The sequence below is a fragment of the Macrobrachium rosenbergii genome, chromosome 47, assembly GCF_040412425.1.
Source record: "Macrobrachium rosenbergii isolate ZJJX-2024 chromosome 47, ASM4041242v1, whole genome shotgun sequence".
Classification (NCBI taxonomy): Eukaryota; Metazoa; Arthropoda; class Malacostraca; order Decapoda; family Palaemonidae; genus Macrobrachium; species Macrobrachium rosenbergii.
Window position 1 is genome coordinate 28419686 of NC_089787.1, and position 26783 is coordinate 28446468.

At 38.0% G+C, this 26783-nt stretch overlaps 1 protein-coding gene across 14 annotated transcripts in view; it reads right to left on the minus strand.

Moving 5' to 3' along the window:
• Nucleotides 1-7109: 7109 nt before the first annotated feature.
• Shab (Shaker cognate b) overlaps nucleotides 7110-26783 on the minus strand; it is a 469591-nt gene continuing 449917 nt past the window's right edge. For 4 of the 14 annotated variants that reach the window (XM_067090483.1, XM_067090484.1, XM_067090485.1 and 1 more), the window contains 3 exons: nucleotides 14561-14663; nucleotides 13201-14021; nucleotides 7276-7512 (listed from right to left, as the gene is read on the minus strand). In XM_067090483.1, coding sequence (XP_066946584.1) covers nucleotides 13204-14021; nucleotides 14561-14663 — 921 coding nt within the window. In that variant the 3' untranslated portion in view covers nucleotides 7276-7512; nucleotides 13201-13203. Of the gene's footprint in view, nucleotides 7513-13200; nucleotides 14022-14560; nucleotides 14664-21021; nucleotides 21565-26783 lie in introns of all 14 variants that reach the window. The other 10 variants (XM_067090478.1, XM_067090476.1, XM_067090477.1 and 7 more) reach the window with 5 other exon arrangements.

The following is a 26783-nucleotide window of genomic DNA, read 5'->3' on the forward strand; positions in this document are numbered from 1 at the left end:
TGTCATCTTGAGTTGATGTCTGGGACATGAAGTCAGGCTACTATGTCTCCGTCTGCTTCAGTGGAAGGCCTGGATTTTACCAGCCCTGATGATCCTTTGCTCTTGAGCACCCATGCAGACTGAACTAGAGAGGCATTTTCACGAGATCACTGAGGTAATTCATAACTGCAATGGCCTTGAGGAAGCAAACAGGGTAAGTTTCCAATACCTGGTGTCTTCCATGGAGCATAACTTGGGGTCCACCCTGGCATCCACACTGTCCTTTCAGTTGCGCTGGTCCTGGCTTGCTTGGAGTGTGCTTGAGGGGGTATGTTCTCTGATCTCTGGATTGGAGATTTTATTATCCTCTGTTGTTCCTGGAAACTTCTTTCCCTACCTCTGACATGGCAGCAGAAATAATGCTTCCCAGAGAAGGCCAAGACCTGGACCCTGCAGGTGGACCTGTACGTCTGTGTGGGATGACAGAAAACCTTGGGTTGAAACTGTAGCACTGTAGATGCTAACTTGTAATGTAATTTACAGTTCTATAACATTACAGATGTTCATACTAAATTAATGCATGGTAAGGACTTTCTCAATGTGTTTCAGCCTGTAATTTGTTGTTATTCTAATCCCGGTTATCTTGACTTTGCAGTGACTTAGAATTGAGATCACAGCCTAAACATACAACCTGCTTTGCAGAATGTTAGAGTCAAGTGATACTTAGGTTGAGTCCAGAGTATGGTTATGAAAGCATTATTATGTATTTTAGTCAATTGATGGCAAGCTGATTAACTCACTGAACTATAGTGTAACCAGAAAACCTGTCCAAACCATTTTGGAGATAACAGCAAGGTTATTGAAAAATCCAACGAGGTGTCTTTCAATACAGATGGCCATTTGTGGTAATGAAAATGCTGAAAGAGAAAATAAAGAGCAGTAAATACAATAAATAACAAAAAGTATAAAAACATTTTCTTTCATGACCAAGTTACAGAGAAAAATAAGGATATAGGAAAACTAGGCAATTTATGTTTTATACATGATTATTTCATGATTCTTCCAAAAGTCCTTTGGGATCTTACATTATTCATGGGTATAGCATGTCAAGAGTACAGAGTCCGTGCTCAGTAGTGACACACACGCCTGCAGACGATGCTCACTTTGGACTAAATTCTGGAACATCACACAAGCTATTCTTTGAGCAATTAATAGTGTACATACTGTATATAGTAAATTCTATTATTTTAGCTGCAATCTTCTTGAAGTACATGTATCTACCAATAGCACTGATATCACACCAAAGCATTTGACTTACAAAACTTATTTGCTGTTGCAGAATTTGGTCCTAATGCTTCTAAAATGATGATATTTGTTAAGATGTGACAGGTTGTCAAAGGAAGAGGTAGAACAGAGTCGAGGGATAAACAGCACCTAATATGTCATCACTGAATTGGTTCCCTGCCTCCTCCTAGCGCACTCTAGGCATGGCATTACTGTGCAGTACATTGTCAGGCTAGTAATAATGTTGTTAATAGGCTTCTAACAATCTTAATGAATCTTGGCTGTTAACTTTCTTTAAAACAATGGTTAACAAATTTCAGCCGTAAGACACATCAAGATTTCCTACTTCTTGGGCAACAAGCAACATCCCTGAAAAGAATAAACTTACAAATGCTAGGCAATAACTGTGTCTTTATCAAACAGTGAATGGCTCTACATTTATTAACGCTAGGGTAAGCATAATTAGCCTACTACAATTTCAGTTCCCAAACCTTAAGACTAACATTTCTCAACCTTTATATATATATCTATGTATATATCTTTTCTCACAAATATTGCCATGGATATGCAAGTTCTTTCCCTTTCCTACTACATGACTAGGCTAGGAGGACACCAATGACAGATTTTATCTACACATAATTTCAATGTGGGGTAGCTCCATAACGCAGCAAGTGCTATGGTGAAATTCTTTGCTCTCTTGATTCACCACTTTATTTTGCTTTTCATGTGTTCATAATGCACCCCATAACACTGATTATTGATGAAAATACTGTATCCATCAAAATGAAGAGAAGCATTGTGATTCAGTTAATAGGTAAATGGTTCCAAAGATGTTGATGAATGAACTAAATGAATGATGATAAATCAGGGTAGGGGCAAGTACATGAAGTGAAAAAGTTTGTCTGAGACCAGACCTGTTTATAAGGAACAGTTTGAAGCCTGTTTGTTGTACAGTAAGAGCTATACTCTGATAGATGATACCTTATTATCTTTAGCGTGCAACAAAGATTTAATGATGAGCATCATAGTTAACTGTAATTGTAGTAAATCATGTGCCCTTGTTGAAAATAGATAATCCCTGTAAATGTTTGGGTATTCCTTAGTTACAAACCATTGTTTGCAATATACTGAATAACGTACAGGGATTAAATTTCCTACATTGGTGATGTGGGATTAATGTTGTGGCTTATCATAAGTGTGAAAGTTGAGTATTAACTAATGGTGCATTATAAAAAGATGATCAAAAATATCAAATGGCGAGTTGAGCATCGGTCTGTGTCAGCAGGCGAATGTTGTCAGTCCTACACTACGCCACAACACCAAGGCAGTTTTCAAAACAATACAAATCAACTGTGATTTTAATGAACAGTAAATGGGAACTTGGACTTTTCACAATATACAATAACTTATTGAGCATATGCACATTTACATCATTCGAGCATGAAAGATGATGTGTTTTACATCATGATATAACAAAGTTTAGAAAGAATGTAGAGGTACAAGAATGATCAGCTATGGGCGGTAAATGTGGAGGAGAACTCCAAAAAGGATTCTTGACCACCACTGCCCTAATTGACTGGCTGGCTCAAAATTGCATATGTATATATTCTTATATACACACTTTCAAACAGATCACCTCTCTTAAAGTGAGGAGCAAATTGATATTAAGGGCAGTAAACGGGATGCATCGTCATCACTTTCCATCTGAATTCTATTTCCCTTGACACCTTTAGCTACAACTCGAAAGTCTACTGATAGCCCTTACTACAGCCATGCATACCATTTTCTTGATTATAAGCTAATGAAGAAAAGAAATTTCTATAATATTCATAATACCTAATCAGTGTATTTACAAAACAGTGTGATGGACCTGAATAATTATTTTAACCACTTCATTTGGCAGAAATTTTCCCACAAGAAATGCACAAACCTAAATTTCATTTTGTTATGATCATATTGAAGTGTTTTGGTGTATACTCTTGAGTTCTCTAAAATGCAGCAATTGTTAGGCCATTTAGACTCATTATGTAAGTAACTTTGTGGCTGATTTTACAATTCAAATTTTTATCTGACTGAACCCGCCTAAAGTCCATTCAGAGGAAAACTTATTAAGTAATGACAGTTGATGTCACTATCAAAATGCTTATACACTAATCATTTTGGATCTACGGTCTCCAAATAGTGCCCAGTTGTCACTACTTTAATTTTTCCTTGATAAGACTGGTGAAATCAGGGATAAAATCAAAGAGTGACACTTTGTTCAGAAATATGCACATGATACTAATACTGCTAAAAGGGTTATTTTGACAAAAAATTGTATGTTGGTTAGGTGCTCTCCTGACTATTGTAAATAAATGAAAATGGACTGTTCCCCATAATGGTGTTCATGTAAAAAAACAATGTATTCAACCAATTCAATCCATCTTGAATTCTATCCTCCTGAGGTTATTACAAAAGTGGATCCCTTAGTATAAAACAGAACACTTCTTTTAAAGAACTCTCGGTTGTATGGTAAATAGTCAAAATGCTCTCTGAAAATACAATGACACAGACACACAAAGGTATACAGTATATATTTATATGTGTATATATATATAAAGTCTATTGAAAGGTGGGACTCACAGGAACAGTGGAGGTGCCAGAAACCTATACATGGCTATTGTAACAACTTCTTTAAAATATAAGATTAGTAAAATGAATTTCCACTTCACACACATATGCAAATGTATAAACAGACTTGCTCATATACAGACACATTCGGTATTTGCACTTATACAGTCGTACAGTCATACAACGTTATCAACATATATCAGTTCCATTATCATCACAAATGATGAAATTTTGATGTCCATTCAAATGGTGATGAAAGGATATTTTCAAGAATGCAAAGAGTATTATCATCTTGTCACTTGACACTTATTCCTTTCTAACAAGTCCCACCTACTGCTGAAGCTTTGCTACAAAATCTTCTCTGGAACAATGTCAGTTGCAATCTAACTCTTAATAATCCAAATGAAACAAAAACAGTCCATGTAATGAATGAATAAAACCAAAAGAAAGGAGTGTTAACGTGAAAAATTACTTTTCAAATGTATCCTAATTGAATTAGCATCAACAGAGTACAAAATACATTCAGGTGCTCTATTTATCATGAGCATAGATTCACTATAAGCATGCAAAAAACATACTTTTAAACATCAGTCTTGTTGAATGAAAAAAAAATCTGTCATGATACTGCATACCTTTACTGTTTTCATTGTTGTGATGCAATCTTTTATATAAGTACTCTGCCTAATCTTGATGTTGAAAAGTGAATGTATGTAGAGCACTGTACATTTGTGTGTGCATGTGTATGTTGGTACTGCAATTTTACATCTTCAAATAGAACACTTGTATACATAAGCAATGATTGATAACCTGACCACCAGTATTTGCAGGAATTATGGCTTTCATGAAACTGAACCACTACCCTTTGCTGCGTTTGATCCATGAGAAGTAAAGAAAATGTCATTTCCATACGTAAAGAATTAACCAGTCTCTGCATTGTACATAGATATATACACATATATACTGTATGATATGTGCGTGTATTTACAGAGGTTTTGTGTATGTTTGCGTAAGTCTCATTTCCTCCTACTTACTGTCACAAGCAACTTCCAGGTTATAGATGGCATACTTTTAATTATACACTTTGTCATAAATCTATAAATCTTACACACATACTAAAACAGCAACAATTTTATCAACACCTTGATGAGTAGTTTTCAGGCACTCATAAAGAATCTCAGGATATAACTTTTTTTGGGATTAAAAAGACAAAATATAAATACTCAAGTAAAATGGACTTGTAATATATATATGCACAGTATACATGTGTACATACATACCATATTTAAATTGTTCCTGGGCACACGTCTGTATGCGTACAAATATATGCACACATGTATACCGTGAATATGCATATATATTTCTAATCACCCACACACAATCTTTCATACATGAACATACAAGAGTTGACACTCCTTAAATATGTAAACACATACTGTGCATATACTCATATATCACTTCAGTAAACATTACAACTCCCTTTCATGATGAAAGAATTCCAGCTCAACATATGCCTCATAATAAGCTAATGTATGGTATTACCACAATATTCAATGCAGAAATATAATTACAAAGTATTGTATAACTGGAACACATTCTTGTATTTTTACACAGTAATAAAGGTCAATTAATAGAGTATTTGGAATAAGCCCTTTTTCTTTATTTTGACTCCTACAGGCGGATTTATGATTTGAGCTTAACGACATACAATTATATCACATTTCAACTTCTTGGTTCTGGGAACCAAATATAACTCGCAAGTATCAATGGCTTAAGCAATAAAAGAATAAGACTTTGAATCCTCGGTTAAGTGTTTATGACTAAAACCTGTGTCGAGTGATTTCATTACTTATATATTCAAATCTTAACCAACATACCGTACTTCTAAATAAAGCACCTGAGAGAGTGAAGAAACATGAAAAATGGTGTGAAGGGTGATGATCAATTATTATATTGGAAAGGAGGGGAAGAAACGAAGGAAACATAACCATAAAATATGTTATAAGAATCCTTTTTTAACTATTCAGTCATTCTTTCGCCACCAGGTCACACTTTTTTTATATATATATATTTCTGAAGCTTTTGATCAGATCTCTGCACGAGCAGAACAAGAAGTAAATACATAATGATAATAATGTTAAAAAAAAATTGTGTCGATAAATAGGAGACCTAAAATAGTCATGCCTATTTCCCATGGATAAAAGAGATCATTAAATCATCATCCTCTCAAGTAAGGACGCATGACGCGTAGCTTTTTTGTATTTTTATGTACACAGAGGAGTGAGAGGGACAGAGAGAGGGAGAGAGAGAGAGAGAGAGAGAGAGACAGAGAGAGAAAGAAAGATAAAAAGACGGAAAGAGCTCTTTGGGGATAAAAATGAAGTCCCTATAAGACTAAAATTGTTATGTGTTGGTGCAATTAGCGGAGTTGTACAGACACGGAAGGCTAGGCGCTGGCTGGCTGGCTGGCGGAATGGCTTGTAGGCATACAAAGCTGGTAAATCCTAGGTTTTTATCACGTTGGCGTCGCCTCTACAGAACTACGGTAAGAACTTTACACTAGAGCCTACAGTGACCTTCGGCCTCACGGGCAGCTCGACAGCAATCTCAATTTTTTTTTTTAAACAAATTTATCATCGATAAATTTAAGGTGATAATTTTTATTTTTTTTTTTAGCGGGAGTTGAAATTCTGTGAATTTCTAATGAGAGCATTGATATATCATTCATGATACAAAGATCCTTTTTTTTTGGGGTTTGTTTGTTAAATCATCACTTTTAATTGAAGGTACAACTTTTCCCCCTGAAATGTTTCCATCCTTACAAAAAGCTTCTTCTTCTTCCACCTGCCCAGGCTGCCGAGGGTCAGAGCTACACACGAGACTTATTAATCATCTCATCACCATCAATACTGGCTGTTCGGTTGTTGTCGTCGTAGGACCCACTTGCTAAAAGTGTGTGAGTGTGTGTGTGTGTTTGTGTGTGTGACCCTTTCGTCATGGAACCGCCCCTTTTGCTCTGGTGAGTTTCTTCTAAGCTGTAAGAATAACATGATGCCATTGAGATGAGAAAGACGGTTTGATTTACATAGCTAAGGGCAACAAGATTATTGCCATGTTTTGTACCACATACCCCAAATGGACGAGAAAAAGAGAGACCGACAAGGACTGATCTCACTACCACACACGGATTAACAGTAATTACATTATGTTTAAGATAAACGACTTCTGCCTTTGCATTATTTTTTTTTCTTTCTGAAGCAAATGTAGAAGCTGGCTAATTTCATAAATGCAGTTTAGTTAGTTAAGTTTGATATCACTAAATGACTTGACATGAAAGACGAACAGCTGATGCCGAAATTTCAATTGGATGATGGAAGCTGCGATATTCAGAACTGCTGATAATAATTTTTTTTTTTTTTTACTTTTCCACTCAACACGTCGCGAAGGGCTTCTTCTCTCGTCTATAAAAAAGAAGCTTAAAAAAGGTGATTTCTTTCCACTCCATCTCCGGCGGTGTGTCTTTCTTCTCAACAAGTTCCTTCTCGAGTACTGACGAAGTCCAGCATATTATATGATCCTCCTCTCTCAGATCCCATTCTTTCAAAAAGGCATATCCTTACCCCGTTAATAGGGATGTACGAGCTGAAAGATATGAGAACATGAAAGACAACATAACACGGAAATCAATCAAAATATCAAACGAAAAAAAAATAAGGAATCTATTTATGCAAATGTTGTGACCCACTAATGATTCCAATCACGTAGACCGTAATAAAAATCCCACAGCATCATCAAGCTTTCGGATATGACTTTCTCCTTCTCTTAAATTATTTTCTTCACTTCCATGAAAGTAAGAACCATTAGTATATTGCCATCAGGACTATCAATTCAGAAAATATTTTACGTGCAACAGTTACTCTTTAAGATCAATCATTTGTCACTCTTGAATGTTACATTAAAAAAAATTTTAATTCTGGAAATCATCTGCCTTCTAGAGTCAAAATTATATACTCAAATGTTCACAATTACTATTAATGCACATAAATTTTAGCAAAATTACTGTTATAAGACTTGTAGTTTTTAAGACATCTGGTTTTACACAATTCACCCATGAATGCACAGATCCCCTTTTCCAAATCACAGATGTCCAAGGCAAATGCTTACAAAGAATCTACGCTTGATTAAGAGGCAAAAAATAAAAAAGTAGTGATCACATTTAAATGTGGCGACAAGTCCCGTAGAATCTTACACAAGAGAGAGAGTTCACACACAAAAAATGGACACAAAAAACACACACAATGTATGAGAGTACTAGCTTGCTGGCTCTTAAAAGGACAAGCTGGGAAATCATAAAATGCGTGTGCAGCAGGATGCCCTAAGGGAGAGAGCTTGTGAGAAGACTGAAATAAAATGGTTTGTATGAAATGTCATTTAGCTGAGTCACCAGTAAAGCGGCAGCCAATTAATGATGGAGAGGAAGTTGGGGGCAGGGCGGGGTGATGGATATAAAGGTTTCTTGTTCTGATTTTTTTTTTTTTTTAAATTCATGATCTGAAGGTTGGCATAGGAAGGTTGTAGTACGGCCCTCTTTAAAAAAAAATACACACAAGTAAAGTATCAAATATCATATATAATATACATACATTCACAAGAAGACATGTAAAACACCAAAAAATCATTGCTCTTCTATCAACGACTAGACTCGTTTTGACTGACGATGTATAAGAAAGACATATACGTAAAAAGTTCAAGGGAAAAAAGTATTACAATAAACATGTACTACCTAAGCAAAATATTGTCATATTTTGTAACTCATGCATACATGAATGTACATTAGGACACGGTATGATAAACTTATGTTACAATTATACACATGTACACTATGCACTTATACTGTGAGAGTGTGTGTGTGTTTTTAAAACACACGTACAAGAATAGCAGATATCGAAAATTAGAGCATGGTGGATTCATTGCCTCTGGGAAATTAAGGTACATTCCCAGAATGGTGTTATGCCTACGGGGTTACATTTCCTTAAGTATCAAAAACCAATTACACAGTCGTGTTTAAGCTTGCCAAAATATCTCTGGCTTTAAGTTTCCTTTTTTTATCAAAATAAAAACATCAAAAACCTAGTATGTAAACTTGGTTCCACGCGTCCTAACTAAGCGATATTAAAAAAAAAAAATACTGGGTTTATGGAATTCTTTACCTTACGGATTCAAAAGTGCAATCGATATAGTACTGTAAATACGTTACAGAATTATGTAACTATCAGAAAATAAATGACAAAACCAGTGTCATACATACTGTATAACAGTATTGCAGCAACTCACTCTCTCTCTAGACTTTATTGCGAACTTTGATCCGTCACTACGATTCATTGAGCACTCAACTCCAAATATAAAACCTAACTTCTATATAAAATAATTTAGCATTCAACATTAATGCCTGCAAATATAGTCGAGTAACGAAGGATACTTATAATTTCAAGTAAATCTCAGAGAGTGTACAGAAATCCGAGGTCCAAAACTACATACCAATCGAAATTCGCATGTCAAACCTCTCAGCTCGGAAAGCTATCCCAGAAATACGATTCGAAACAAGGACGGACCATCGATAAAGACTTATTTATGTTGTGACGCGTGAGTGAGGACGTCACGGGATTGACAAGATGAAACGACAGATCAATCAGTCACTTAATCAGTTAATCATGATATTGGGGGTTATCAGTAATCTCTCTCTCTCTCAGCGATTTAGTAATTGCATCGTGGGTATCGCAGTGTCACGGCCGATGCAGAATCTGCATGGCGGAGTGTCATGGACCTGAAAATGAAAAGCACCATCGGTGAATTTTCCAATTTTCCAATGCAGCTTGGCACGAAAATTACAGAAAATAATAGTTATTTCTGTCATCCTGGTTTAAACAGGTCCTTCTCTAGCCTCAATTATATAAATTCAAAGCCTTATTTTTTTAGTTCCGACTGTTGAAAGGACGGTCGTTCGTTACAATAAACTATTGTCTAAACAACATGACCTCGTTGATGAAGCAGAACAAAACGCTATACAGTAATGGTAACCTTAACGTTTAAGTCAAATTCAAAGTGGAATATATATATATATATATATATATATATATATATATATATATATATATATATATATATATATAATATACATATATATTATATAAACACTATTGGAATCTCATCCACTTTCGGGACACTTTAGGAAAAATAATGAGAACATAACTACTTGACTTCTTTGCCTTGGGGAGCAAGTCATATTACGCCTCCCCAACAAACTGCTACCTTATTACATCATGGAATGTGTGTGTTCCACCCCTTCTCTTCGGAGGAAAGGGAAAGGAGAAGAAGAAGAGGAAAAAGAGAAGGAAATTAGCACATGCGCTGTCGAGTTACCAGCGATACCCGTCCCTAACTGAAAAGGCCTATAGAGATCATCTTCAAATCTACTTCCTGTAAGACTGTTTTCCAAGGCTATGTGAATGAGTTCGTTAAGGGTATTACAGCCTCTAATAGTTCCTAAACTGCAACGAGAAACTAGTAACCGTCGAAATAGAATTGGGAAGAGCAACAGCATGAACACAAAACTCTCTTATTTGAGCTTAAGCCAGTGTGTAGTTGTCCGGACGTGGGTGGATCAATAGGGAGGAAACTGCGTTGCTATTGGTTAGGCCGGAGTTCAAAACAAATGACGACAAATGGCCACTGTTCACAGTCGGGCCATATTCTACCTCGCACAATATGCAACTTCTCTGACTCCCTTAATTGTTTTGGGCGTGTGCCAACAAACAGTGCATTGAAGACTTTCTTAACAAAGAAACAAATGGACGAATTCCTTCATCTGGAATCAGCTTTTGTGAAGAATAGCAAATATGAATCGAAGTTTTAAAACGCAAAGAAAGGGGCGTTTTTCTATCAACTTACTAGTACCAGTGCAACTCCAAATGCATCGTGATTCTATCAAAATCAGTGTAGAAGAATGCAAAATGGTTTTCATAGATACACAAATCACGGAAGCCATATACATGATCTGGAGTTGAAAAATACAATACAGAGACAAAGGAATGATGTAATCCACAGCATTAATTCCACTGAAATCAAAACCTGGAGATGAGACCATAAAACGCATATAATACAATTTAAGTTGAATTCCTTGAGAGTTAAAGAGAGGAACTACGCATTATTACGGTGAAATAATCTTCACAGAGAATTCCAATATTTCTTGAGCAACGTTGGCTTAATCATATCGTCCAGTAAAAATATAAACAAAATAAAGGCATTACTTCAGAGCGAGAAGGGGGAGAGGGTCAGCCCATTGCATACAATACTGAACACAATCTAAAGATAAAAGTTATAGTAACAATAACTGGAAAAAATTCCAGGATAAAGAAAATCCACAAATCCGCAGAAGAGTGTAGTTTAAAATAAAGCTGCTGAAACACAAATGATTGTCATTGGAGATATTACAGGAACAACAAAAACCGCTATTAAAAACGGTACATTCCAAACTATCATTTGAAAGAAAAATAGCCGAGAGGATAATAATCGACACTGTCCTTGCAATAATTATTGTCCCCATGACGATAATCTGTCACATTCCTTGTGGTCAACAGTATCCACGGGGATCATTTATTAGACCAGGATAATTTACCTAGTAGTCACAAGATCAGAAAGAACACAGGGGCGAGGATTGGTCCCACAAATGACATCACCCACAATAAAACAAGATGAACGACTAACGCCGAGCTGGTTCCAGCAGCGCTGTGGACGAACCACTGCACTGGGCCTTGTGTCGTGAAGACGCGAGACAAAGACCACATTGTGTAACGGATGCTGGTGTTGCAGTCTCTTCCGCCTCCTTTTCATCGGCAAGGAGTCCCCCATACACCACCTCCACCTTCCTGAGCCCCCTCCTCCTACCCCCCTCCAACAATGACGCTCCGGTCGCCCAAGAAAAGGGCGAGGAGAAAAAGGGAGTAGGAGTGGGAGTGGAGACACACTCAGAGCAACATGTGAAATACTTGTTGGTGCAAGTGCCGTTCTGTCCCAACGCCAACGTCGTCTGTGGCCGCAGCCCGAGTCTCTGGCACCCGCGGGCACAGAAGTCAGAGACTTTCTAAGACTGTTTTGTCGCTTGCTGTCAAAATCACTGGTCGAATAAATTTCTATAAGCAATTCTTTCAAGTTGACGCAGGTGTACATAGGAATTGCACCTGCGAATACTTAATTCTAATAAGCAAAATTAATATCACCTCTTTCAGGGTATGTTTTTTTTTCACATGGGTTGCTTGAGTCAGTCGTTAAAGGACTGATTGATCTGTGTGAAGAACATCCTATTAATGTAGTCTATATATACATACATACATACATATACATATATATATATATATATATATATATATATATTATATATATATATATATAGTCTTGTATATTATCTTTATCGATACTTCCGCCTATTGATCGAATTGCATTCCAGTTTCTGTGCTTCAATTACGAGCTACCTATCGGTGATAACGAACGCAGGTAATTTCTGCCCCATACATCACGGCACTAAATTTAATCCTTCTGTCAACTAATAAATGAGCAAGTTTTCATCTCGTCTATTTTTGTCAACAGAGAACCAAGTGATTCTAATTACTCATCAAAATGTCAATCACGAATCAAATTTAAGAACCCGCCTGATACTCAAGTTCTACCTAAATCGTTTTTGATACATAAATTCACGAACGAGAACACTACACACATACACAAGCACACACGAGTCTATTTCAGGCAGTAAGCATTGTCTACTCTATAATATAGATCACCTAGAAAAGAACTTGACACAAACACTATACATGTAAATCAAAGTCACAAATATATTACACAAACTAACAGTCGGACATTCAAAAAAATTTTCAGAAAAGTATAAACCAGAGATAATAGGTTTTGATATTTAAGAGTCATTCATGGAAAGTGTTGAATATTAGTTGTAGTAACATATTACCTGCTGAATATTCGCGTCAAAAATTTTGAAAAAAGAATACAGGGAGAAACATTTCAGATATCAAGGCTTGGATACAAGGATTTCAGAATTGTTTTTTAAAAAAATCACAGTACCTTAAATACACCACAATTACCTTTTGTTTTTTTTTACATATTGAGGAGCCACTCACAATTCACATGACCAAAATCCCGTCCAAACACAGCACATATAATATGTATATATAGATATATTTGTCCTTCGTTTTCCACACAACTACCCGGACAGTGCAAACAAGAGACACCCATACTTACAAACGAACAACATACACCCATACTTACAGGCTATGTATTAAGTCCTGAATTGTGTTGTGACACGGACAGGGATCGGTCGAGCAGCCTTGTCTCTTCGGTGGGAGTGTGGTCAGCGAACAGCAAGTCGTCAATGTCCGGAAGTGTCGCTGGACCGTTGTTGAGCTCATCAGTCAGTAGTAGGCAATTCTCCGTGATAGGGCGAGGATTTGTGGGAGTGATAATGGAAGGAGCAGCAGGGGCGGCCACGCGGGTCATGGGCGCACCACACAGGCAGAGCAGCGGCTCGCCCACCTCGTCAGGGGACATGGACATAGGCGAGGTGGAGGCAGGCTGGTTGTACAAACAAGGCACCTTGGAACAGTGCAGCACCGAGTTGGCGTTACGCTGGTCCAGGCTGGACGCTAATTTGGGCTCAAGCGTGTCTTTCATGATGTTCTCGGGAGTGGCCTCGTCTCGCACGGACTTCTCCTGCCCCGCGAAGTCCGCCAGCAAGTCCGCCAGCGGTGCCCGCTGCGGGTGCCGCCGAGGCATTGGGGAGCGGGGCAGGATGCGACGCGGACGGTTGCTGTCCTCCTCCTCGTCTACGCCCACGAACTTGACGGGGAGGGCGTGAGGCTTCCCGCCCGCCCTAGGGCCAATGCCCTTCAGGGTCGGTCGCCCTTGCTTTTCGTGGTCCCCGCTGGTAGGTGGCGTTGGTGGTGGTGGAGGGTCAAAGGTAAGGTCGGGTAGCAGCTGCTCGGTCTCGGGGTCGCGGTGCTTAAGGATGGATTTGCGGCGCTCGGGAGAGCCGTGGGAGCGGCGGGAGTCCAGCGATTCCCCGCCTAGCGATGATTTGCTACCGCTACGACCTGGAAGATACCAATTCCACACACTCACGCTGCCCACCACATCAACCACCTCTATACTCTCAATAGTTATTGCTTCTTCTTTCTTTTTTTTTTTATAACACATTTACAGTAGAATGAAAACTTTCTCTTTTTTTTTTTTTTGTGGTGTGCTCTATTTAGTCACCATTCAAACTAAATATTATTTAGGAAAGAAAAACCACACAGAAACGGTGTACGGAAAATAAATAAAAGCATGCATGAGAGTCCTAGTAGGTGTGAAAAAAGGTCTAAGGGGTTATCATGGATGTGGTTCGTGCTGCTGCTGTGAAAAGTACCACCACCATCCCGCCCACCCACCCACCCGCCCGCCCGCCCACCCGGAAGTTTCCTACCACCTCACTCTCTTCTCTACTGTGACATGCTGCTAAGAGATTATACCCTTCCTCTTGCTTTTCCTTGCTCCCTACACCCACCCACGCCCCTACCCAGTCTCCCCCTAACCCTCCCTGGAGAGCAACTGCTGTGTGGGCGTGTGGGGGCGTAGTTCTGTGTGGGCGTACCTCTGTTGTTGGTCTTGTTGGCCTTGTCTGCAGCTGAACCTTCTCTCGCGGCCCGCGCCCTCTCCACGGACTCCAGCAGTCGGCTGAATGGTCTCGGCTTCTCCTGCAATCCCACGCCCAAACATCACAACACCAAACACCACCCACGTCATCAAGCATCATCATCATCATCATCATCATCAAATTCCTTCAACTCTGTCACTACCGTCATCACCATGCGTACTTCATTTTTTTTGTCACAGCCTCTTTCATCACTATCACCATCATAGTCTCTCGTTTGATATCAGTCATTCGTATCATCATCAACCCTTCAACCTATCACCATCATTTGCCCACTATCATCATCATCATCAGCCGCATCACTATGCGTTTTAAAATCACTACAAAAGCACATCACTGTACCCAACAAAGGCAAAATCACTCTTTACTCAATTATATATCACATAGCCGTCATCTGACTGAAAGTCACATTCTGGAGTATTCATGCATCACGGCACATTTCTCTCTCTCTCTCTCTCTCTCTCTCTCTCTCTCTCTCTCTCTCTCTCCATTCCATGCATGTTGACACATAACCAAGACCGTGAATTATCTTAAAATGTAACAGACCAACAATCATTTTAAACAACAACGGAGGCAATATTATAATACAACCGTATGCGTGCATTACGTCATAAGCATTGCTAATCCTATGTGTCAAAAAATTTTAAAAATTCTATGGGACATTAAATACTATTTCGTGTATGAAAATTTCTACATTATTTGGAAAATTCCCAATTTGAAACAAGGAGTAGCTACTTAAAACAATGAAGCTAAAAGAAAATGGAAAAGGAATCAACGATTGTTAACATCTCTCTTATGCACTGAACTCAAAACTTGACCATTATTAAAAAATATCAGGAGATCATTTAAAAGTTCACAAACAATGGAAGAGAAATTATATTCACTGACATCGTCCATAAACATTACAAAACCTAAAGATAATCAAAGACACAAGTCAGGGTTAAAATAACAACAATACTGAAAAACAAGACATAAACATATATATATATTATATATATATATATATATATATATATATATATATATATATATATATATATATATATATATATATATATATATATATATATATATATATCTTCTCTAAATGACAATAAAAAGAGCCGTTAAGGAAAAAATTTTGCATTTAAAAGTTCATCACAAAATACTACACATTTACGCATAAGAAATATTCTAATATTGCCTGCTTCATAATAAAACATTTCATGGCAGTTACCACATAATAAAAAATTCACATTTAACACTAAAATGTTTTAATTAATATAATCACGTACATTTGGACACCGCGCACTACATTCCACAGCCACATACACACAAAAAAAGGCAGCACATCAATCAAGTTGCAGGTGTACACTTGAAACACTTTGATGACAGACAGCTCAACTCGCATCTAAACGCACACAAGCAAGCATCCATCATAATGTATGTTATTCCTTGGGCACCGTCGTCAATTGGAAGCTGGAGTGACAGAAAGCATCTATATCTTCTATTTCATAAAAGGAGAAAGTTCAGTTAGAAAATAAGGGGTATCTATATAGTTCTAAAGCAGAATATTTGAAAAATAAAAATTAAAAAACAGCGGAATTACAACCTGCATCAAAATTGAGTTGGAGAACGGCTGTTCTTTCACTTCTCTCGCATCATTGCCCCGATCACATCATATAATTATCCACATTGAAACAAAATTCATAAAAATCAAAACGAATTAAAAAAAAAAGCAAATGAAATCATGATCTGTACAGAAAAACGGCGATAGGAAAAAGTTGTGGGTATTAAAAAAGTAGGAACAAAACTGATTTTTTTTTTTAGGAAGATGTAGAAAAAAAACTGCAAAAGATGTGCAACAGTGTAGAGCACTGCAGATGTGATGGTTTGATGTGGATTCATAAAAATGAGGCTTCAGGTGATTTTTTTTTTATGTCAAGTTTTTTTTTTTTTAATAATTTTCATGAGACGTTCGCTCAAATACGTGTCTCACGGAGCCGACGCTTCCACGAAAGCAGAGTCGACGTACGAGACACGTATCAAACGACACGCCAGTGGCAAATTTTCCTTTTGGTTTGCATAAGTACACATTTCAGTTAACAATTTAAAAAAAAAATCCCCATATACAACTACGGAAGTCTGGTGTAACATGACACCCTTCTCTAGAAATTTTCAAGCATAAAGTACAAAATATTCCTTCAGTCATCTGTAATTCAAAAATATACAATCTTGTATTTCATATTATGCCATTGAAGAACACACACTCTATTACATGCGAAGCTTTGAAAAGAAACCTCGAGTCTTTTAAGCTTCGACAAGACTTTAACAGCAACCTTGAAAGGTGAAGCATTTCACAATCTTTCAAGTAATTTCATTAATGTTTCGTTCACAGTCAAATAACATTCTAATAATTTATATGAACGTAAATAATGACTAAATGCATCTACATCTGCTGTGCAGAAAGACAAGGAGTGAAGTGAACAGGTGCTCAAGTGTGTATTTTTTTTTTGTATGGAAAAAAGTAAATGGCCTATACAATGAGGTAACCGTTTATCTCGCATTGCCGGATGAGTATATATATATAATATTAACTTAATATAATTTCGTTCAGTTTGGGATGAATTGGTTTTCTTGTTGATTACTGTTAGGAAGTAGTCAGGAGATGTTTCGAATTCCAGATGGAATGGTGCTTGCTTTTTCCACTCACGTGAAATGGCTGGATTCTGACAGCAGAGAGTAATGGCACATTCGAATCTACATCTAATAATTTCTTTGGCACCTTTGAAAGGGACGAGGTAGCATATTGCTCTTACAGCTCCTTTGAATCAAGTGAGAGAGTATATTTTAAAAAGCTATATTTCATTTAAGAAGGCTATTTATGTTCCTTTATAAAAGGAACATAAATAGCTATACCGTGCAACCTGGTATATGAACAAATGTATGTATATAAAAGTATACTCATACATAATGTATATATTATATATACATAATGTATGTATGCATGATAAACATGTATATATACATATAAAAAGCTACACGCATGCATACAGAGCATCGATAAACATTTCCAGGAAGTGAATGAACAGAATCAAATTTCCATTATTACAATTCTCTTATAATTTTGCTGCACTCAGAATTCAGATCATCTCAGCATTGGGGGTGGGGAGGGGGTATTAATCCCTCAATAGAAAACTTGAGGCCTTTGTCTTTTCAATCGAGATCATTTCAGACTGTCTGAAAATGAAGCCTTAGTCCATTTTCGTGTCAGTGATGGGTTTCTCCAGCGAGTGACAATTGTCATTTTTTTTTTTTTGTACGCATGACTTTCTTCATTTTCATTATCATCATCAGATATGCCTCTTGAGGTAAACATGCTCTGCGTGCTCATGAAACATGATAATTTTCATCATGATCATCGTACTCATTATCATATCACTATAAAGAGCAGGCATTAATAAAATGGAAAATATAAAACCCTCCACTTGGTTCGTTTATTTGAGGTCGGGCCTCTTGCTTGGATGGAGGTGTGAGAGAGAGAGAGAGAGAGAGAGAGAGAGAGAGAGAGAGAGAGAGAGAGAGAGAGAGAGAGAGAGAGAGAGAGAGCAGTTAAAGAGAGTCACACGCTGTTATAATAGTGGACTCGACACACTGCTTGACAACATGCAAACATATGGTTTCATTTGTATATAGTCATTATCATATATGAACTCCCATAACGAAGCCTGCGCTTCTTAGTGCATAGAGACGGATGTCTGGGAGTTGGATGCATTCATGCACTGCATGCCAGATTATATATATATATATATATATATATATATATATATATATATATATATATATATAAATTTATTTATATATACACAAAACTCTCGTGTATATATTCAAAATACGTACACACATATGTTAATATTTACACATTCATGGCTATAAACATTTGTATATGTATAGGTATAAGCAATATATACACATGGTGTATATATATAAACATGGATGTGGCATATGCATCATCACAATATAAATATAATAAGACAAAGAAATTTCATCATTGACAATGACAAGTTTTATGAAATACAAATATCAAACCTCATTATAATAATGAAAACTACTAGAGGCCGTAAGTCTGTCAGTGGGAGAAAGTATGGGGTTCACCAACCCCTCTTCCATTCTTTATCTCAGGGCCACTAGGGTGGAAGTGGTCCCAACAGGGTACCAGCCCAAATCCTAAGGGTTCATTTATTTGCCTGAGATTGAGAGCATAAACATTTTCTGTAACCACGCAATCCGAATGAAAATCTTTCATTCACTAAATCTGTAATTCTATAAAGCAATTCCTCTGGCCTTTTCCTCCCCTTTCTCCTGTACTTTCTTCTCCCTCTTCCTATACCTTGGTACTTTTCATCTCTACAATCTCCTTCCTCTCTCTACGGCATATTTGCTTTGGATAACAACGCTCTGGATGAACAATTTCAAAGCGAACGAGTGCGTGATTCATCTACGTATCAAATTTGTCCTCTGGACCACTTTCCGAAAAGTGGCCCTCCACTCCTCAACAACTGCAGAGCACTGGACTCTTCCTGGCATTTTTGGTAATGTAACAATAAACAATGAGACAGAATGGATGGTATAACAGGTGGGGGGAAAAGCAAAGATTCACTAACGATCAGCAAGGCTTCCTTACTCTTCCAGGATGAAATATACAAATAAGGAGATGAATGTACATAAATGATAGACAAATATCATATGGATATTGTATTTACAAATTAGAAAAATTAATCCAAACAATGAATTTCAAAAGTAACACAATAGATAATACCTGAGAGTCGTCTGTGGAAGTCTTATTTTTTTTTTTTATCTCTTCTTCAATGGGAAAAGTTTACAAGAAATTCTCTTTTACCACAATGGTCATAGACGTAAAATAGATATGACAATCAGCCTACACAAACATTTAAAAAGTTAAAAGCTTGGGAAGAAAGGAGGTTATAAAGAGTTGCAAAAACACTGCGACAGCGAAGGCGAGACTTTTTTTTGTTCAACAATACTCAGAAAGAAGAAGATGGCTTACGGGGGGGAGGAGGAGGAGAGCAGTCAAAATAATAAATGTACTACTACCGTCGAATCATAAAACATAAAGAATGCGGGTTGGTAGTTCATCGCCTTGGGGAACACCACTACAGACCTGGTCGCCACGCCACCACACCTTGAGGCCGCCGTCCTGGGGGAGGGAGGGGGAGGGGGAGGGAGGGAACGGGATGGGAAGGCGGGAGCGAGATGAAGGGACGCACAAGGAACAGAAGTTTTGGGAGGCGAGGGAGGGGAGGAGGGAGGGAAGGGAGAAGGAGGGAAGGGCGATGCAGGAGACACGAAGTGAGGGCGTATGGTTGTTTTTCTTACCACTCAGATGCAACATAACTTCCGGTAGGAGAGGGAGAAGGGGGAGAGGAGTTGATGCTGTTTTGAGGAGATGGATTGGATTATGCTGCCCACGTAATGATAAGCAACATGGTTGAAGCAGCAAAAAAGAAGCAAGTAGCTTTGGCCCTTTCTCAAATGCTAATGAGGCAGTACTCTAGCCAAAATATAAAGCTGCAATCAGCACTACAATGTACAGTAGCTTTCTCAACGTGTACAGTTCATACCAGTTTAAAATTGTCTTTGAAAATTAGAAGGATACAAAAAAAAAAACCTCCCTGAAGAACATCACACTGCTAAATTGTATCTGGTGTCAATAATCATCTCCCTTTTTTTTTTTTTTTTTTGTTAATCATTCCCGGTGAAAATGTGTACCATCTGGTTTCTTGGTTTCTGAAATACTCATGTATTAAATCTACACTAAGGAACATGTCATACCAGGTAAAAAAAGAAACGAGTGTCACCGATAAAAATATATATAGGAAACATGCAAAAATAGATACAAATATAGAGGCCATGCACAAAAAAATAAAGAAATGGCTAAGGGTGATCTCAAACTGTCAGTCATATCTAATTACCCAAAAAGGGAGAAATGGATGAATATCAAAAAGAGCATAACCGGGAACAGCCACAGGCAGAAAAAAAATGGTAAATATATATACATATATTTTTCACGCACACAAACCTCAAGAGTTATACATATCAGTCATTTGATATTCAATGTACTGAATCAAAGGCTGAGTTTTGAGAGAGAGAAAAAAATATTCTCTAGTCTGGTAGTAACTACTACTCCATGGCAAATGGATTCTCTTTTAAAACTATGATAGAAAAAACGATGCTTTTTTTTTTTATCATTGAAAAAAGTGTATATTGGAATCAATGTATTTTTATAGAGATTATTTCAGCAATGTGTATCTCGCTGACGACTGCCTGTATTGTGGGTGTCGTGGGCGTGACGTGGGCGTGAGATGGGCGTGGCAAGGTGGTGGTAGGTGGAAGGGGCGTACCTCCTGGAATCTCGCTCGTCGGTGTTTGGGCATGGGCGAGTCCTGGAGAGAGGACCGGCTACTGCCCAGCAGGTTGTCGGTGCTCCGCGTGTCGTCGAAGGAGTCGGTGGTGTAAGCCTGCGGCCTGTGCAGAGCCCTGTGCCGCGGCGACGACCTGGGCGTGGGCGTGCGGGGTGGGGCCACGGCTGTTCCGGCAGCAGCAGCAGCAGCAGCAGCAGCAGCAGTAGCAGCAGCAGAAGGAGGCGGCGGCGGTTGGTAACCGTCGGCGTCGAGGGGATTCACGTACAGGTTGGAGGAGTCCTTGTTGTTGGTCGACTGTGGTTGGTCGTCGGTCAGGTCGGCCTGGGAGTTGAAGGGGTGAGTTGGGCATGAGGCGAAGGTGTCAGTGGAGTCCATGGAGGCAAGGTCGTGGGCGGCCCCTCCGCCACGACCGCCGCCGCCGCCATCCTGGGTTTTGAGGGGTTGAAGTTCTATGTGATGGTGGGGGGCCTCCGTCACCGGCGCCGGTACCAGGCATTCCGCGTCTATGAACTCCTTGTAGTCCTGTAACCACACCACCGTCAGCAGGGATGCCGCCCCCCGCCACCGCCAGCAGGCAGCGGGGATGGACAGCAGAAGGCAACAATGGCATGCATAGAAGGAGGAGGAGAAGAAGAAGGCGAGGGAGGAAGGCAGGAAGGAAGGAAGGAGGAAAGGAGAAGAAGACGAGGAAGGAAGGAAGGAAGGAAGGAAGGAAGGAAGGAAGGAAGGAGGAGGAGGAGGAGGAGGAGGAGGAGGAGGAGGAGGAGGAGGAGAAAAAGTAAGAAGCGAAAAGGGAGAGAAGAGGATGGTGAGGAAGGAAAAAAGCAAAACAAAACAAAGAGAGAGAGAGAGAGAGAGAGAGAGAGAGAGAGAGAGAGAGAGAGAGAGAGAGAGAGAGAGAAATCTCAAGATGCTGATATTTATTTAAATATATGCATTGCACTCTGTTCATCATAAGAAAAAGGAAGAGAGTAAGTAATTAAGTGTCCTAAATGGATTGAAATCTGGAGGAGAAATAACCGAGTTAGAAAGTGTTCGTGTTTTCGCTGAAAGAGGAAGACAACGATGTCAAGTGTGTGTGTGTGTGTGTGTGTCTGTGTCACGAGGTGGTGACGGAGAGAGAGAGAGAGAGAGAGAGAGAGAGAGAGAGAGAGAGAGAGAGTCTGTGAAACTGCGACTGTTCATTGGTGAAACTATAAGAACTGTTTTTGTACGTGAAGGTGAGATTCTACAACAGTGAATCTACGACAAGTGCCGATAAACATGTACAAGAAAAGAATATATTGTAAAAGACATTTAGGACTGGCAATAAAAATATGTGATATATTCTAGTACGGTGTAAAAAAAAAAAAAAAAAGTTGTCAACTCATAAACAAAACATTCTGAGCTACTTCTGTGGCGATGACATAATTTCAAATTGCCTTTGTGTCGTGGGTGACAGGTGATGGTGGATAACACCAAAAAAATAAATAAAATAAAATAAAATAAAAAATAAATAAATAAAAATCACACCAAGAAAATGACATGTGATATGTTTGATAAGCCGATGAAACAACCTCAAAGATATTACTTTTTCTTTTTTTTTATAAAGTTCCGTGAAGCCAAAAGATGAACCATGAATTAATTTCTTTCAGAAAAATGATAAAATAGAACTTAACAAAAATAACTGACGATCCATCCGAGATCTGTAAATATCATGTACTGGTATCTCTCTATCTTGTGAGATAAAACAATCAAGAAAAGGATAAAAATAATAAAAAAAAACACCAAAATAAACAAACACCAAACAAAAGCTTATAATATATAATGGGGACAACTCCGGAACAAAAGCTAACACTTTCGGGTAACAAAAGCGATCTAGACTATGACACACTCAAGCACTTTAACACACATATAAACTAAATATAACAAAAAACATATTTGAGAATCTCGAGACGATAGTATCATCATCCCTTAACATAACGCCTCCGTAAAATAATTCCACAACTAATAATAAAAGTTTTGTCCTCGTTACAATTTTCGTAATGGAATCATATTATGACGAAACGCACACATATATAAATTATAAATCTGATAAAGTAATTAGTATTTATTCGTATACGTATAGCCTGCTCCACAAGTATACAATAATATACTGCATCAAAATAAGAAACCAAGGGATCTGTTTTTTTTTTTTTTTTTTTTTCAGTTGACAACTTACAAATGTTAAATGGGATATTATTGTCCGTAATTGGAAGAAAGGATATTTGGTGAACATCTGGTTTTGGGAAGCTGACAGGGGAGAAAATACTGTGTGAGCTGAAACTGGGGGGGAAAATTGAGCTGAAACTGGGGGGAAAAATTGAGCTGAAACTGGGGGAAAATTGAGCTGAAACTGGGGGAAAAATTGAGCTGAAACTGGGGGAAAATTGAGCTGAAACTGGGGGGAAAAAAAAATTGAGCTGAAACTTGGGGGAAATTGAGCTGAAACTGGGGAAAATTCAGCAGAAATCAGCAGCAGAAAAAGATCATTCGAAAAGCAAAATGACTTTGAGGCAGAAACGAGAAAATTAAAAAAGTCGGAAAAACACGATTAAAAAACGTATGGGGAAAATACTGAGAATGATAATTTCAAATTTAATTTCAAATATACAAAGATTTTTTTTTTGTCATGGGTATCCAAATATATATATTTCAAATCTTCAAAAAGTTTCTGAGATTAAAATACTGTATAGTCATTAAAAATGTATGCAAAATTAAGGTAAGTCTTACCTTACCCTTGTTTGGGGGGTGGGGAAATATAGGGACAATTAAAATTATTAGTAATGGGAGGAACAATAAGTGTAAACAACCCATATGGCTGAATACAGGCTCTGGTGGGGAGGTTATTGGAGGGTTGTTGGAGGGGGTCGGAAACTGACAGAGAAATAGACAAATGACATCATAAAGAATAACACTTGATAATGGAAAAAGAGAAATTCGAAGTGAATCATCATACAAAGGGAATGAGGGCTTCAAATGTGACATTTATTAAGGGGAAGGGATTTTGAATACATTTAAAAACACTGAAAATTGACAGAAGCCAAAAAGGGTGTGGGGGGTAGGGGGTGAAAATACAACATTTTAAACGCTATTTTAAACAACACATCTGGAGTACACTGTTCAACCGGCTGTTGGTGATGGAGGTTGTGATATAGGTTGTGAATGAAGAGTAAAAATGTAGATTGAAAAGACTAAATGAAAGAAAAGTATTTTGAAATGTTTTCAATCAAAACTCAGAAGACTTGAAGTAATCATTTGAAGGAAATGCACAAAGACGATCGCAATGCGCTTTTTTTTTTTTTTTACCACAGAAACATCGCTGGCGTAGAGAAAAAGCATTTGGGGGAAGACCGAGAGATGTAGAAAAAAAATCATTGATAAAACATATTAAAGATGGAAGGTGATCAATAATTTTCTGTTAATGGTAATCAGTAAATTTTTGCTAATGGAATCAAATACAATAATTACCATCATACATTACCGTGTGGGGGGAGGGGGAGATGAGAGTGGGAGGGAGGTGACTTTACCACCTTGACGGGGCTGAAGGGACATCTTCCACAATCTGAAAGTCTTTTATCTTAATCCGAAAAGGGGGATGCTTCCATCTTTGTAGATTGCGTGGAGACACACACACGACGGGAATTGGGGGGGGGGGGTGTCTTTACATTACCGAAACCAAAACAGTAGGAATGAACGCAAACCGTTGTCTCCAAAACATTGTGTCATACTTCGAGTCAGTACAGGTAACCTCGTGTGGTGATTGTCAACAACTTGGAAATACTGTATACAATGACAATATAATAACAGGACCTCCTCATGGTATTTAATGGAGGTCTCTCAAAGGACATAAACTTATGACAAAAATCTCGAATAGCTGGTTACTTGTATTCGTGGGGTGTCAAGTCTGGAATAATAATATTGCTGAATGGCTCTGTCTAACTAACTGCCTGGTGACGTGTTTGAGAGAGAGAGAGAGAGAGAGAGAGAGAGAGAGAGAGAGAGAGAGAGAGAGAGAGAGAGAGAGAGAGAGAGAGATACAAAAGGCTTTCATCAAGAGGCAATCGAAAAGAAAGGTGAAAAAAGAGCCTGGATTAAGGTGAAAGGAAAAGGCTAACAAAGAAAGTAATAAAATTTCTAATATATATATATATCAACGGGGTGGTTTTAATCTTAAGAGAAGCTATAAAAGATTATTAGTGCAATCATTCACTTAGAAGAACACTGAAAGAGGTTCGACATTAGCACAATAATATAAATAAGGTTTTTTTTTTGTTCTTAAAATTATTTTATCAGTATCTAAGACATGCCAATTTCTAAAATAAATTTTTCTGGTTACGAAATATATGCGGGAAAGTGATAAAATTCGGTCTACGACTGAAAATTTAGAAAATTTCGCACCAGTGAGTAATTCACCCAGTAAAGGCTTATCATTAGTAATCAATATCTACAAAAACCAGTTGTTAGTGGTCAGTAGGGAATCTTTTAATAAAAATCAAAGCAGAAGTTTGTAAAGATGTCCAGGAAAGCAGCATCAGAATGAAGCAGCATTTTTTAAAAATAGAAGTGAGCTAAGATCATTATAAGAGGGGGGGGAATCACAGGAGAAGCAATAGGAAGTTGATAAAAAAAAAATGAGAGACAAAAAAGATACAGTAGATTTTATGGTTTCGGTATCTGCGGAAGGAGAAGCAAGCATGTGGGAGTGTTTTCTTCTACCTGGCGTGAGCTTCGTCTGTGGTCGTCTGAACGTTTCAAGGAAAAACGTTTTTGACATTAACAGTATGCTTACAAATTCTACTCATGAAGATTTTGAATACTTCTAAAAAGTCAGTTTCAAGATCTTTAACATTTTTACAACTCGAAGACATACCAAGAACTGCCACTCGGTCGATTTATGAAAATGAATACTTATACACACAAACTGCAGACAAGGCTCAAACAGGTAAGACGACACTCGACAGTAATTGTCTAATTGGTTACAGATACCTAAGAGAGTTTTGCACCATTAGACAACACCCAACATAAATAACAGTGGGAATCAGTACAATAAATTTAACACTAGATTACTGACAAAACCTACGGGGGTGACCTTTCAGCCTGAACTACATATTTTAAGAGAGATACGTTACCCATTTACGTAGGGGGCAGTGGGAACGTAACGAAGAGAGGATAAATGCGATTACTCTAAGACCGCACTTAAACTCCCTTTCTCGGGTAGGTTACGTCAGGAGGGGTTAAGTCGTAAGGTGATAAATATTAGGGGGGGGGAGGATCAAGAGGAGTAAATGCGGGGGAAATAAGGCGTACAGGGAAAAATAAGACGTAGATAACTCAAGTGTCAAACTAAAACGTCAAATTCTTATGCAAGAAAATTCGTAAATAATGATATATATACATTTTTTTTTAAAGTCTGAAAAACGAAAATTTAGTACTTTAAATTTAAAAGTCCACTGTTTTGTTTACTGAAACACGAAAGTGAAAGTAAAATGAAAGTACATTGGTCTCACTGCCTATTAAATTTCTTCTTAGACAACCAACAATTCCAAAACAAACTGGAATTACTACTCCAGGGTTACACACGTACAGCTGGTGCAGTCTTGTAGTGTTCCAGCCAACTACTACACACAAAATGTACATGGAAGGATGTACAGGTATGGAATCACAGAACGCACACCCGTTCAAAGGTTTAGGCAAGGCTGCTAGGCATGAAAGCTGAAATT